Source organism: Anser cygnoides, chromosome 2, assembly GCF_040182565.1.
Source record: "Anser cygnoides isolate HZ-2024a breed goose chromosome 2, Taihu_goose_T2T_genome, whole genome shotgun sequence".
NCBI lineage: Eukaryota > Metazoa > Chordata > Aves > Anseriformes > Anatidae > Anser > Anser cygnoides.
Genome location: NC_089874.1, coordinates 112,062,591 through 112,077,312, shown reverse-complemented (window position 1 = coordinate 112,077,312; position 14,722 = coordinate 112,062,591). Strand labels below are relative to the sequence as shown.

The window sequence follows — 14,722 nt, the reverse complement described above, 5'->3', positions numbered from 1 at the left end:
GACTTTCTTTTATTTACACCTCAAGAACTATTCCACAGCCTCAACCTTCTCCCCAGTTTAGTTATACTACTATTACTTATTTTCGTTGTTGGTTTTTATTATATTTTTTATTATTATCTAGGAAATTTCTTTACGTCTTGAAAGTTTTTCTTCTGGCTCTTTTAAATATCTTGCCATAGAAGCTTGCCTCATAGTTTGTGATTTTTTTTTTGTTTGTCCCTTCTGCTGCATTTATGATGGCAGCTGCAGCTCCATGAGGCTTCTAGCTAGGTTTTTCTTGAGAAAACATACCTTGACCGTAACACTGTATCTAAGCAGAGAGACATTGTGGTGGTATGCTCAGACATTCAGACATTGTGCCTTTCTCCAGGGAGGACCAGCAACATGTCTTAGAAACGGTCTTCATCCCAGCTGAATGTGCTGAGGAGAAAATGAAAGCCAAGGTCAATCGTTGTTCTAATGCATCTGTTACAATGCACTCTCCTGGAGTTTAGCAACAGCAGTACCATTTCTGAGTGATACTCTTATACATTAGTAGAGCAACTAGCTGCATATTTGCTCAACAGACATCAGATCCATTTCATGATTATCTTTGAGAACCTCTTCAGAGAACTGTCTTTCCTTGGCATTTCAAATAGTTTGTATGTGCGGTCTCCCAAAGGAAACGAGAAGTTTCTAGGAACCGAAATTCTCAAATAAGCCGTCTGTCTATATTTCACATCCCATCCTCTAAGACTCCTAAACCTGGTATTATGTGGTTGCAGCATGCATTTTCTGTACTCCATTCTGTATGCTATAGGTCCAGAACTGAATGAGTATGGCTGAACAGAAACTCTCCAAACTCGTATGGGCACCCAGCAGTGGAAATGAACAAATCACCAGTTTCTGTGAAAATTAAAATTTCTATTCTGTAATGTACAGTGATTTCAAATATGAATCATTCTGTTAGCTGAATATAGTTTTCAGAAAAGTATATTAAATATATGGCAATTTTCTTAGCTTTTCTAGAAAATCACAATATCTTTACGGTGCTGCCTGCCTCTTAAACCATTGAGCACACATTTTTTTGCCATTGCCTTTCTGTGGGGAAATGGTTGGATAAATTCATGCTTCCATAGCTGATCCATTATCAGTCAACTTTCACTTTTTTTTTTTTTTGCTAAAGTAGTTTCATTCATGTAAATTATTGACATGAGATTTGGAAAAGAAAATAATTTTGGAAGAAGATTGCCTACTTCACATATTCTGAAAGTACTGTTTTTGTGTAAGTGGGCACTAGACATGTAGTCTTCTGAAATTTGTGCTGAAATAGCAAAGGGAAAGCAATTTAATGCCAAATGCTGTTCAGATAAGGACAATCTTTTGCATGATATTGTTGTGTTACATCATTGATGTAAAAAGTTGATTTCCCTCTTTAGAGAGGAATTCATTATACGAGAACTCAGAATATATCCATGGCTTCCTTTGCTGTCCTCTAAACTTTAAAGCTCCTATCTGAGGTTCTTCTGATACACTGACAAGGTATTTCTTAGGTAAGGCTAAGATAGCGTGTACACGTGTGTGTGCATGCACATTTTCAAAAAAAGTAGCTTCTACTTAAAGAACATGTTAGTGTTCACCTGTTTCTCTCAGAGGACAGGCATTCTGCATCTCCTAACCTGGCAGCAATAATTTCAAAAGTTTCTGATTCATGGGGAAAGTGAAGTGATAGCTTCTCTGCCATTTAATTTGCAAGGACAAGTGTAACTTAATGGTACTGCCAATCATAAGATTTCACTTTCAGTGCTGGGAGAGTAAGTGTGGCAAAGACAGAGAGCACACAGAAAAATGCACTTTGAAGAACACCAGCGAGTAAAGGGGAGTTATTTTATAACAACGAGATTCAGCCAGAATTTCTTGAAAGCAGAAGTCCCATTGACTTCAAAGTACTTTTAGCCAAACCTATTTAATGTATGAGGTAAACAGGAGACGTGTAAGGCATTTGTGCTGTTTTTCTAAAACAATGCTGACAAGAAGTTAACTATCATTATTAGTGTTCGGTTAAATGCAGTTTCTTTTGGTATAGAGGTTAGTTTTTGTTTGTTGTTAAGTTTTGATTAATGAGGTAGTTGTCATAACATTTTTCTCTAGGTTGTCTAGCAATCCTTTTGGCAGTTTGACGGGATTGGGAAAAGGGAGGATAGACACAGATGTTTTAGTTTATATCATTCTGCAATTTTTTCTACCCAGGAATCTCTGTGCAGGCTAGAAAAACACTGAGAGGGATCAAACAGTTTGTAGAAGGTTTTAAAATCTGAAAATAGATTAGCAGGTATTATGGGTGACGTTATCAGTAGCAGTTAAAGAAATAACATTTGTAAAATATTTAAACATGTTAATGAACAAAAATATCCTAGTTTAGATAAAGTGATTGTCTTCAAAAACTGGCAGAGAAAATTCTGAAACCTCTTAATATCATATTCTTAAGAGTGTATCTTTCCCTAATTTAGAGTGCAAAAATTCAAAGCAACTGTTGCTCAAATGGAAAGACAGTATGTAGGCAAATGAGGTATACATTTTATTTTAAGACTTGATACTACTTCTGTGTCATTGAAAGAATAAAAAAAATATTTTTTTTGACAGATTGTTTCTTCAAACCAGCTACATAAAACAGATGAAAATGGTAGGGCTAACCTGGGAGTTATTAGTATTCATGCACCTAGGTAAGTAGTGAAAACTATGTGGAAAAACTGAATTCTGAAATGTCGCTTGCTAGATGTATTTAAGCTGCGCATTTCATAAAGTACCTACGAGGAATTCATCTACAGCTGAGGTCAAACATTTATTATTTAGATGCCGGTGGAAGGCCAGTTAGTGAACTTTAAGAAATTAAGTGCGTAACTAAATAAAATTGAATAGCTTTTTCTTTGGTCTTCTGAAAAGCTGCTGCTCTAATTTCCTGAATTCTAGGATTTCCGGTCATGATAAAACACAGCCTATAATTGCCAACCTGTACCTAGTGTACATGGTACCATTTAAAATGTTTGAAATATATAGCCTTTGGGTGACCAGAACTAGACGTAATGCTTTTAAAATAGGAACGTGTTTCAGAAGTGTTGAAATTCCACTTACTCTGGGTGCTAACCAGTGTTTTAAAGGAGTAGATAAATTGTCCTAAAGAATTTGAGGAAAAAAAATAATCCAAAACCAAAAATATTTTCTTACTTGCAACAGAGCTAATGAAGCTTCATTTCCTGCGGCTTTGTGTCCTGCACCTCCTGCTTCTTCATGTCAGTCTCCCCGTCTCCCCTTTGCACTCGTATGTCCCATCTGTCTTTTCAAATCCATTATTCCTCTTTCTGTTCACAGTTCTGCTACCCAGTTCCTGTATCCCTAAGGCCCACCTGATGACACTAGAGTGTTTTCCTGCATCTTACTGTTTTGTCTTGCTGGTTAGGCATGATTCAGAACAAGCTATATCTAGTTTGGGGTTTATATGTGATTATTTTTGAAGTGGATAGTACACCTGTGTTACTGATCAGAAAAGTTGCTTTTTCTTCAGAGGAGAAGATGGCTACAAAGATGGTGAAGGGTCTGGAGGACAAGATGTATGAGGAGCGGCTGAGGCCCCTTGGTTTGCTCAGCCCCGAGCAGAGCAGGCTGAGGGGAGGCCTCATGGCGGCCTGCAGCTCCCTCACGAGGGGAGCGGAGGGGCAGGCGCTGAGCTCTGCTCTCTGGGGACAGCGACAGGACCCGAGGGAACGGCATGGGGCTGGGACAGGGGAGGGTCGGGCTGGGTGTTGGGGAAAGGTTCTTCATGCAGAGGCACTGGGACGGGCTCCCCAGGACAGTGGTCATGGCACTGAGCCTGCTGGAGTTCAAGAAGTGTTTGGACAACTCTCTCAGCCATCTAGGGTGATTTTTGGGGTAGTCCTGTGTGGAGCTAGGAGTTGGACTCAGTGATCCTTGTGGGTCCCTTCCAATTCGGGATATTCTGTGGTTCTATGACTGCAGGCTCTTTCTTCTAGCCACCTAGCATTTTCTCGGAAGCTGTAGTGGTATGATTTCTGTTCTGCATTTCCATTTCCTCAGTTGTAATTCCAGCTACCCTACACATTCTTTCTGGCCTTTTAGAACTTCAGTCCCTCCATCCTTTCAGTTAACTTTTGAATCAACTGGCTAGTTTCAGCTGGAAATGTATTGCCTAAACCTTGTTTTCTTACGGAAATGAGCTGAAGGCTACATTTTTGGTTTTCATTTTTGCAGTAAATTCTCAAGAATGAGAATTCGTAAGCATGCTTTTATAAAGCAAAAATTGAGATAGTTTTGTGTAATTATAGATAATATTTCATCCAAAAATCTAAAATATCACTGGTACCAATTAAATCTAGTACTTTTTTGTGTTTTGAAGATTCTTTACTGGCTGACGAGACAAGAAATAGAGGTTAATCTGCCTGTTGTAGAGAGGTCTTATGTATATCATGAGAAAAGTGTATTGACTGTTTTGTTACAAGTACTTTTTTTAAAAAAAAACACTAACCCAGAAGAGAAATACTGATTAAAAATTAGTAATGCTTAGCTCATAGGAGCTTTTCTTACAAGACTAGGTTGGCTTTAGGTAGTTTAGAAGCTAGCACTAAGTACTTGTTCTTAAATTTTTGAAGTATTTTATGCCAGTTAATATTTTCATATTCATATCTACAGGATTTTTTCTATAATGTTGTTTTACATTTGGAAGAAAATATTTTAAATGCTATTGATGGTGCTCAGTGTGTTTGTAATGCTCACATCTTGATGGATGGTAAATATTAGTTATCAATATATTACTGGAGGTTAGAAACAGGTGTGTTCAGTGGTAACACCCTACTTTTTATAGCATGATCAAAACTGGCTGGGGAGTACAGTCACTGTTTAGTCAAATGTGTTAATCCCAGTTCTGTTTAAAAACATAAATTTCTAGTTCTTAATACTTTAAAAAATGGGTTATTATATAGCAGTGCAGCGGAGTCGTTATGTACTTGTAATGCACTTTGCTAGATGTGAATTGTACACAAATTCACTCTTTGGAAATTGTCAAAGCAGAATGCTCCTCAGACAGCATTTCAGTTAGTTATGCTTGCTTTCCGCTTTACTGTCTTCTGAAACATAAAGCTGCAGTTGCTAGCATTTTAAAGATAAGCAATGAAATGATCAAACTAATGAAATATTTGAAATTAAATTTAATAAACTAATATCTTAAGATATTAAAACTATTATTTTACTTCATTCAAGTGTTTCTAGCTTTGCATTAACACTTATGTTTTTTCTTCCCTTTACTACTGATAACTTGAAGTTCTTTTCAGATTTTGTTTTTTTATGCTTTCATGTACATGATTCCTATTTGATGTATGTTGAAAATTGCCTTTTCAGAAGAGGTATTTTATAATGGTTTTTATGATTTCTGTATGTTTCAGGGGAGAGCACATTTTACAGGTTAAAGCTTCATACAACAAGATCACATTAGATTGTCCAATAATTACATTAAATGTCCTGCCTGATCCTGAGAAACCTGTCCGCTTGAATGTTAAATATGACAAAAATGCTTCTTTTCCAGCAGGAGGTACCTTCCCTGGTAAGTATAAGGATTCTTTGGTGGAAACAAGTCACTCAAAAGTTTTGTAAACCCATGAGAACTATTTTGGTGATTCTCCTGGTGTTGTTTCTTATTTTGTGTCTGTCTGTGTGTCTGCATGTCTCAGTTTTTTGTAAAAGCCATATCTAAGATGCCTCTATAACGTTTGGAGAGAAAAGACTTGCACATTTTCTATGAAAGCACTTAAAAAAAACCTCTTGTTTTATCTGTCTGTAAATAGTAAAAGTAGAGAACCTCTTCTTTATCCATAGTGAAATGCCATATTTCAGGTTTTGATTCCCAAAAGATGATCTGAGCTTGGTATTGCATTTTTTCCCTCATCTGATTTTGAGGTTAATGGTAACAAAGGAGGTAGCTTTGAAATTATATGCCATCTGTAAGGCAAGAGGAACCAAAAGTGAACCAAAACGAGTACACCAGAGACAGTCCAAAATACTTTTCTCTCCTGATGTATTCCCATATGAAAGGATGATCTTTGCCTTCAAACTAAGGTTGATGAGTCATAAAACAAACAAAAAAAAGTCTCATGTTTTACGTCCAGTGATATTCACAATAAAGAAAACAGACAATGAAGAGCAAGGTATGACCGTGTGAAAACGTCTTTTGCTAAAAGCAAAAAAGAATTTGAAACTCATGCCTTTCATAAGGAAACTTTGGCATGATTAAGGGAACTATATTAACTAATTCAGCTATTTCAGGTGAGAGGTCTTCTCTAAGAAAACTATGGGAGATATTGTTCTTGATTTTGCCAGTGAATTTATATGAATTTATTAGCCCATCTTCAAAAAAAAATCCTTTTTAGTTTGTAATAACCCAATTTGCAATATGAAACTATGATACAAAGATGTTATTCAGAAAGCTGAAGTCCTCTCTAAAGTTAAAGAGAAAGCAAGTAGATTCTGTTGTTTAAAATATAATACCATATTAAGGAAGGCAAAAAAGACGTTTTTAACAGTTTACTGGAATTATAAAAACAACACTTTATATTTGGGAAACCTGCTGTAGGCTTCTGAGCCAAGTGATGAAGCCTCAAATTTTGCTGTGAGAAATTAGATTAAATATTTGTCTCCTGAAAATGAGGGTAAAGTAGTTTCCAACCTAATAATTTTCCTTTTGATCCCATCCTTGGAAAGTATGCGTGTGCATCACATCTGAATCTTCAGTAGATGAGTTTTATACCTATTTGAAGAAGTAAATACTGACAAATTTCCTACACTGAATGGTATTCATACCTTCTCTTAAAATTGAAGGTGCAAAACAGGAATCAATTGATGCAAAAGCAGCTTGTAATTGACAGCAGGCATTAAAATAAACTTGAGATTGTTTCATTTTATGAGTTCAGAAACTAAAACAAACTCATTCTACACATCTTTTATACCATTGTAACCACCTGTCTTTCAGAACAGTGATGTTTTTATTATTATTATTTAAAGTATGTGCTGCTGGTATGACTGAAGAAGGTTCGTAATCAAGGGTAATTATACTGTCATAACTTGATCGGCTGGTGTTTTATGGAACAAGATTTTTGTGCTTTAAAATACTCTTCATGCAGAAATTATCTTGACTAAATTCACAAAGTGTTTTAGTTTTGCCTAATGAAGAAGCATCCTCTGGCTGTTTTTTCCCTATACTACAGGACAAAGAAAAATGAAATATTTTCCATTTTTAATGAATACATTAGTCTTAAGCACCACATTTGTATACATTTAATACCTGTCTCCTGAGTGTATAATAATTGGTGGTGAATAGATTGCTGTACTTTAATGTGTATTACTATAAAATGGTAGTATTATATAGATAACATTGCCCTGATTCTGTTGAATCAAGTCAGGAAGCGTAGCTTTTCTTCTGAGTATGAATTTGAGGCATTTTTTTTTTTACTTTTCACCATGGCCATCTCCTTGTGTTCTGAAGTTCTAAACTATCCTAGGTTTAAAGCTCTAGTTTGCAGCTCAGAACAAGACAGCTAGAGGACAGATTTTATGGTCCCTTATCTGCCTGTTTCCCAAAGTCCCTTGATTTTCTCTGCTTGTACTAATAGTTCTTAATTCTTTCACTTTTATTTTTTATTATTTTATCATTTTATTATTTATTTTTATATATAGTGCATTTTATGTCTGTATATGTGTGTGTGTGTGTGTTGTGTAATTTTCCTGGGCACATGCAGACTTGTGACCTCTATTTTCCACTCTTTTCTTCTCTTCAAGGAGATCAAGTCTCTTGCTACTAATATATTTCTACATCTAAAACTTTAACTGTAAGCAGAGGTTTGTGTACTTGTAAGTTGGCTACTTTCATGAGACAATAAAAAAGAGCAGCGTGTGAGTGAAGATAACTGTCACGCTTACTTCTTGATGTCTTTCATTGTTATAACGGAAATTGAAGCTACCTTGAAAGAGACTTCCACTTTATGGACAACATGGAAGAGTGTGCTTTTCAAACTTCCCTGAATCTACAGTGCTTGAAGATTTAAGTATAATAGAGAAGTTACCATTAATATTATAAATAAAATATTTTTCAAATGTAGCATATGCTGTATAAATAATCCAGGTTTTGAGAGAAGAGGAGAAAAAGATAATTTTAGGAGACAACATTTTACAATGTGATATTAAATTTTGATTATGAAATTAGATAGTAAAATCCTTACTAACAGTTTGATATTTAATTAGCATCCTAAATATTAGATTTACTGGTGAATTCAGGTACACCAGGGAGCAGGCACTGTAATCTTGGAGGAAATCATGCATAATTTTTTTATGCACGTCAAAGCACAATCCTTCCTTAAAGTGCAAATTTCATTTCTACTTGAACAATGCAGCTTCAATTATGTGCTTGAAAGCTCCCCATAGCCATAGTGTCAAAGTGTTCAGTTCACATTTTCAGCTAGAGGAAGGGTAGCTTTTTTTTCCAAATCTTGTTTGGATTTCATTTCCTTCAGACTGCTAAATTTCCTGTGGAATGTATAGGGAAAGCTAAATTTTTCAGGTTGGGATTTAAAACTGCCAGTATTTTGACCACAGAATCAGTCAATAGTAAATGGAGGAGTGAAACATCCATATAGTTATAACAGATTAAAAGTCTGTGGTACTAGGCAGTAAGAAGTAGCAAAGCTAAGATTAAGGTTCATGGCCTGAGTCTTTTTTATTACAATGTGGCTAATAGGTGTAGAAAATTATAGTGGTCTTGGTACAGTCTCTGACCAACTACTGTGCCTTTTTATCCAGCAGTTCAATGGCTAAAGCACTTGTGAAGGAAGAGGGAGATCTGGATTTCCTGTCCTTGGAGGAAGAAATTGACTACTTATTTAGCTTAGTGGTTGTTCTTTCCTGAGAGCAAGAAACAATCTGGTTTGCTTTTGTTAAGGACAATAACCTGGAAAAGGCAGACGTGAATTTTTGAGGTTTTTTTTTTTTTAAGCAGTCATTGTATAAAGTAGGTGGTTTTTTTTTTTCCTGTGTAAGGATTGTTACCTGATCTAGTTACAGGTCTAGGGAGAGATGCATTTCCATGCATGGTTTCGTATTTTTTGTTGTTTGGATTCTATTTGAAACGCGGGTTTCGTGTGTTTTTCTTCCAGGTAGGAAAGAGAACGAGAAATTCATCAAGGTTTGTCATCTTAATTTTGAATAAAAAATAATCCAGAAAAATTGCTTTCTTTCATTCTGCAGATTTTATGGTTAGTGTTCTTTCTGAAGACGACAATATTATCAAAAATATTAATCCAGCACGTATTTCTATGAAAATGTGGGAAGGACAGGGCAGTGGAACTAGGATACCAATTGATGTAAGTTGTCAAAACACTTTTTCAACATGGATATCAAAATGTTAGCATACGACAAACGTTTTTGTAGTGGGGGGCTTTCCTGTTTTTGACTTAGGTCAATATCCTGTTCTAGATTTTAAATAACTAGCAGTACATATCAATCATATTTTTTTTTAACAATCTGCCCTGTTACAACTTGTTGGACTATTCAAATGTCAATACTATAGTAAGTACAGAAATGCTACTGCTCTGCAGGAGCAAAGTAATAGCAAGGAGATTATTAAAACTTGACACCCTTTTTTGCAGAGTCCCAGGATTAAAAATATGAAACTAGCATCTAAATTGTAGGTGATCTCATTGAATTACTATGCTGTCAGTATTACGAATTATTAAGATTGACAGCATATTACAAGTAAGGTACTTAAACTTTCAAGTATGTTATATTAAATTTTTTGCATCTTTTCAGGTTACAACATTTAGCTGTAGTAAAGTGAAGGATGACAAGGAAGATGGCTTCTTTTATTTCAGGTACAGCAGCATTTATTTTATAATTACCGATGCAGAATATTGTACAAAATACAGTTTTAGTTTTTATAACAATCTGTTAAAGAATTAGTACAATGCAATGCTATGAAATGTTAAAAGATATTAGCATGTTGTGATGAGTGTGAGGATTGTATTCTTCCCAAAATGTATGTGACACTTGTTTAATCTGAGAAAAGGAAAGAGTCTAAGGTAATATATTAGAATACATGATGAGAAATGCTAGCAATGCAAGGACAGTATATTCCACTCAAGCTTCTTAGTTGTCTATTAACATTCCTTAGTTATTTTCAGCATAATGTTCAACTGCTGTAGAATTGCTGGCTGGAAAAAGTAGACTTAATTAACTCTGATTAAGCACCTTCTGTAACTGTTAGTCTTGAACCGTGAGTTTGGCCTTGGTGGCTTAGTGGTCTTTCCTTCGGTCACTTAGTCTAGATAGTGTCTTAGATAACCAGCAGGAGAATTAGAGTTCATGAAAAGCTGCTTGCTGATTGCCACATCTACTGTTGTCAGGCATGCTACAGGATCAGTTGAATAGTTGTGGTGTTGGCTGTTGCTTCAAGCTCTTGCCTCCTGTTTTTAGACTTCCCTTCTGTTTTTAGAAAACAGACCTTAAGATCAACTGCATGCAGCAGGTACCACTGTTGCACAGCTGATCTGGTTCCTGCATCAGAGGAGCAGATGCTGCTGCAGCTCAGCTATGGCAAGATTCCAGGACCATCTGAGTGGCAGCACTGTCAGAGATGATAAGGGAGTTTCCCAAGCTGCCTCTCAACTGTGGCTCTTCTTCCTTTCAAAAGGCACATAATAGAGACCAGGAGGCCAGATGTCAAATTTGTTATCCTTGGGAATCTATGTTGTTTTCAAGACCTTGGCCGTGACTGCTGTATCCTACCATTAGGTCTTTAACACTTTGTTTTCCTGGGGAGCAGGTTAGCTGAGGCTTAAATCCAAGGTTCTGATACACAGCGTAAATGTACTTCCATCTGTAAATCCCTGTGTCATACTCAGCCAAGAAAAAAAATGGGAAAAGCAGTTGATTCAACCTTCATTTACTCAGTCTTTTTAGCTTCTCAGATATGGTACAGCAATGTAATGTATGTATATATGAAGATTTCCATCTGAGAAATTGCAACTAATTCAGAAAACTGCAGTACATCTCAACTGGAACTGTAGTTATTTAGGCAAGACATTTCGAATCTTTACTAAAGTCACAGTCTTTACCTTAAAGGCACTCAAGATTCCAAAGCCTTGTGATGCTGAGTTTGACGGTTGTAGCAAAAGAAGACTCTCCAGAATAAGGATATAGTTTTGCTTTTAACAGAACAGAGCTTTCTCAGCAGCTAGTCCAAGGTTACAAAATGAAATTCTCCAAAAAATGAGGATTACTGAAAAATTTATGCCAAGCAGAAGGTGTGTTTCTGACCCTGCTCATTCTGAGAAATGCTTAGTAATGAGTGTAGTTCAAACACATGAAACCCTTGAAACATTATCAAAACAAGACGCTTTGTGTTGCGTATTTGTACCTCCAGAAATGAAATACACGTCGCATTCACCTACATGGTGCTTCTCACAGAGGAAGCATATAGTAGATAGACGTGTTATAAATTAACCCACACAGAGCTCAATAAGGAATTTTAAAAATCTTGACATTGCTCCCTTAGATTACTAGTTAGCTACAAATGTACAGAATTAAAACTCCCTACCTTTCTGAAAGATTTGAGAAAACTAGCAGTAGATAGACACTTCTCATTAGCAGCACTTTTAGGAAAGTGCATATTGTTCACTGCTACCAGTGCTTGTGGTTTCTCTCTAGTTTTTATGTCCTTGGCATAGTCACTGATGGGTTATCGTCTGCTGGATGCTAGATCAATAATAGGGGTGCCCCTTTCAACTTGGTTGCAGCCTTTCAGCTTTCATAACAACAGTGCAATTGATTCTTTTTCTAAAGCTTATGCCTGATTAGATGGTGTTCGGCCACGCCAAGATCCTTAGCAGATTGTTTACTACTCAGTAATACTGTAAGTCTTAACCCAGATAAAATGCAGAAAAGAAGGTAGAATTGTTTCTGTTCTATATGGAAGACAAAAAGTCATGCCCCTTTCCAGAGATAGGTAAAGCTTTGAGATTTTACTTTTTACAAATGAAGCATTCCAGGGAATCTTGCACCTTACTCTTTTCCAAACGAATTAAGAGGAAACAAATTGTTTACTGTTACTGTCAAAACAGATAAAATGTATGTTGAAAGCAATAATCACATTAGCCAATTCAAGAGCGTCATAAGTCATCTTCCCAGAACAATGCCTGAATCTTGGTTAGAGGCTGTGGTTGTATCTCCTCAAAGGTCTCTAAATATTTGTAAGTCATTGCTATCCATTGGAAGACTTCAGCATTCTTCCACATACTGTGTTGCCTTCCTTGCTAGGTGAAGTTCTGCTTCTATCAGCAGAAGTGCACGTTTGTCTTCCCTTCATATTTTGATGATAGGGATTCCATGCCAGTAGTCGGCACTCCAAAATCCTCTAAGGTAGAATGAAAACTCTTTTCTGTCTCAATGTGCTCAACCTTGGCTGCTGTTGATGACCTAATTTTGTATGGTTTCTAAGTATCAGAAGGAATCAGCTATTCAGATATTACATAATCTCAAGCCCAATGATTGAATTTGGAAAGAAGCTGTTGTTGTTGTAGATACAAATATCTCTGTGCTCTGTTTCAGTAGCTTTCATTGAATTTCAGTAGAATTTCATTCAATTTCATTGAATTTCAGTAGAATTCATTGGATGGAAAGTAAAAACAGGGTAGACTGGCAGACTTCTGAATAATAGGGCCACAACATTCTGTCAACTCATGGATAAAAACTCTTTGAGGCAACTTTCCTCATCCAAGTTTCCAAAAACCTTATTCTAGAAGAGACGAGTTCTTTTGTGGCATTCTTGCTGAAGGTCATTATGGAGGAGTATTAAAATCTGTCATACATCAATAGAACTCTTATCTAGTTAGGAGGACTACTCAGAATTTCAATTGCTTGCATACTTACATACTTGTCACTTCAATATTTACTTGGTTTTGGTTGTGTTTTGTTTTCCGATTACTTTTAGGGATAAAGTGATTCCAGAGAGAGTGGGCACTTACAATATACAGTTTACTTTTGCAATGGATAAGACAAACATGCTCAGCAGTGACCAGGTATGAAAGTATAATTAATTACACGTAGCCAAGAACATGTAATACAGATCTGGGAGAAATACTGTGATACTTCGTAGATTCAGAATGCAAATGCTTTCAGTTGTGAGTTATACAAAAAAAATTATACTTTTATTTTGAAATAGTGATTGATATCAAACTGATATTAAAACAAAATTTCAATAGCTTTTATAAGTAATCAGAAATAAAACTCCGTAATTTTTAACCTAGTACTGCTGCTTTATGGCCATCCTAAATTTATTTCTGACAGTAAATTTCACATGCTTTTGCATCGGTATTTTTTTAGCAACTAATGTGTGCAGGTGAATTGTGAATTATATCAGACTTTTCTTTGTTTTGTTTGTTTTATGTTATTCTTTTTCCCTTTTCTGCTAGATTGTAGTTGAAGTTGTACCTAATGACCCAGTACGCTTGTTACCTGATTCTTTACCAGCTACTCCAGCCGTTTCCAATGTCCGAACTGTTACTAGCCGTACACTGGTCAAGGATTTACACCTCCATGTAATGGTAACTATACTTTAATACAAAATCATAATTAGAGAAATGTGACTCCTCAAAATGTGTTAAGTTTTGCTGTAAGGCATTGCTATTCTCTTATGTTTTAATATATAAACGAATATGGTTAAAGCCATTAAATGTATATTGTATTTTAAACAATTGACAACGAATCTAAAAGTAGTTTTCATAGATTTAAATAAAAACATTTTTAAAATTTCTTAATCTGGTGACAACAGACATGGAGAATGCTGAGGTACTCAAAATTTTTTTTGCCTCAGTCTTCACTGGCTTCACTCTTCCCACATCTCTCGAGTCCCTCAAGTCCTTGAACCTCAAGGCAGGGACTCAAGTAACAAAGTCCCTTCCTCTGTGAGTGAAGATGAGGTTTGAGACTACCTCATCAACCTGAATATACAGAAGTCTATGGGACTCCATAAGATGCATCCAAGACCTTGAGGGAACTGGCTGATGCAGTTGCCAAACCACTCTCCATGATATTTGAAAGGCCGTGGCAGTCAGGTGGAGACACCAATAGCTGAGAAAAGGGAAGCATAACACCCATTTTTAAAAAGGATTGAAAGGAAAACGCTGGGAGCTACAGATCAGTCAGCCTCACCTCTATGTCCCTGAAGATCATGGAACAGATACCCTCCTGGAAGCTGCGTTAAGGCATTATGGAAGACATGGAGGGGATATGAGACAGCCAGCATGGCTTCACAAAGAGCAAATTGTGCCTGACCAATCTAGTGGCCTTCTGTGATGGAGTGACTTCATCAGTGGACAAAGAAAAAGCAACTGATGTCATCTAACTGGACTTCTGTAAGACCTTTAACACAGTCCCACACAACATCCTTGTCTCAAAATTGGAGACAGATGGATTTGAAGGGTGGACTATTCAGTGGATAAGAAATCGTCTGGATTGCTGCATCCAAAGAGTTGTGGTCAAGTATCTCAATGTCCAGTGATGAGTGCTGTCCTTCAGGGGTCTGTATTGGGACTGATACTGTTTAATATCTTTATCAGTGACATAGACAGTGGCATTGAATGTACCCTCAGTAGGTTTGGAGGCAACGCCAAGCTGAAGTTGACATTTCAGAGGG

The 14,722-nt window shown here is 36.4% G+C and overlaps 1 protein-coding gene across 2 annotated transcripts in view; it reads left to right on the top strand.

The window, feature by feature from the left end:
* The window catches only part of SMCHD1 (structural maintenance of chromosomes flexible hinge domain containing 1), an 83,523-nt gene that overhangs the window by 50,117 nt on the left and 18,684 nt on the right, over positions 1-14,722 (top strand). For both annotated transcript variants that reach the window (XM_066992828.1, XM_066992826.1), the window contains exons 31-36: positions 2,623-2,702; positions 5,433-5,590; positions 9,280-9,395; positions 9,841-9,902; positions 13,019-13,106; positions 13,500-13,631. In XM_066992828.1, coding sequence (XP_066848929.1) covers positions 2,623-2,702; positions 5,433-5,590; positions 9,280-9,395; positions 9,841-9,902; positions 13,019-13,106; positions 13,500-13,631 — 636 coding nt within the window. The remainder of the gene's footprint in view (positions 1-2,622; positions 2,703-5,432; positions 5,591-9,279; positions 9,396-9,840; positions 9,903-13,018; positions 13,107-13,499; positions 13,632-14,722) is intronic.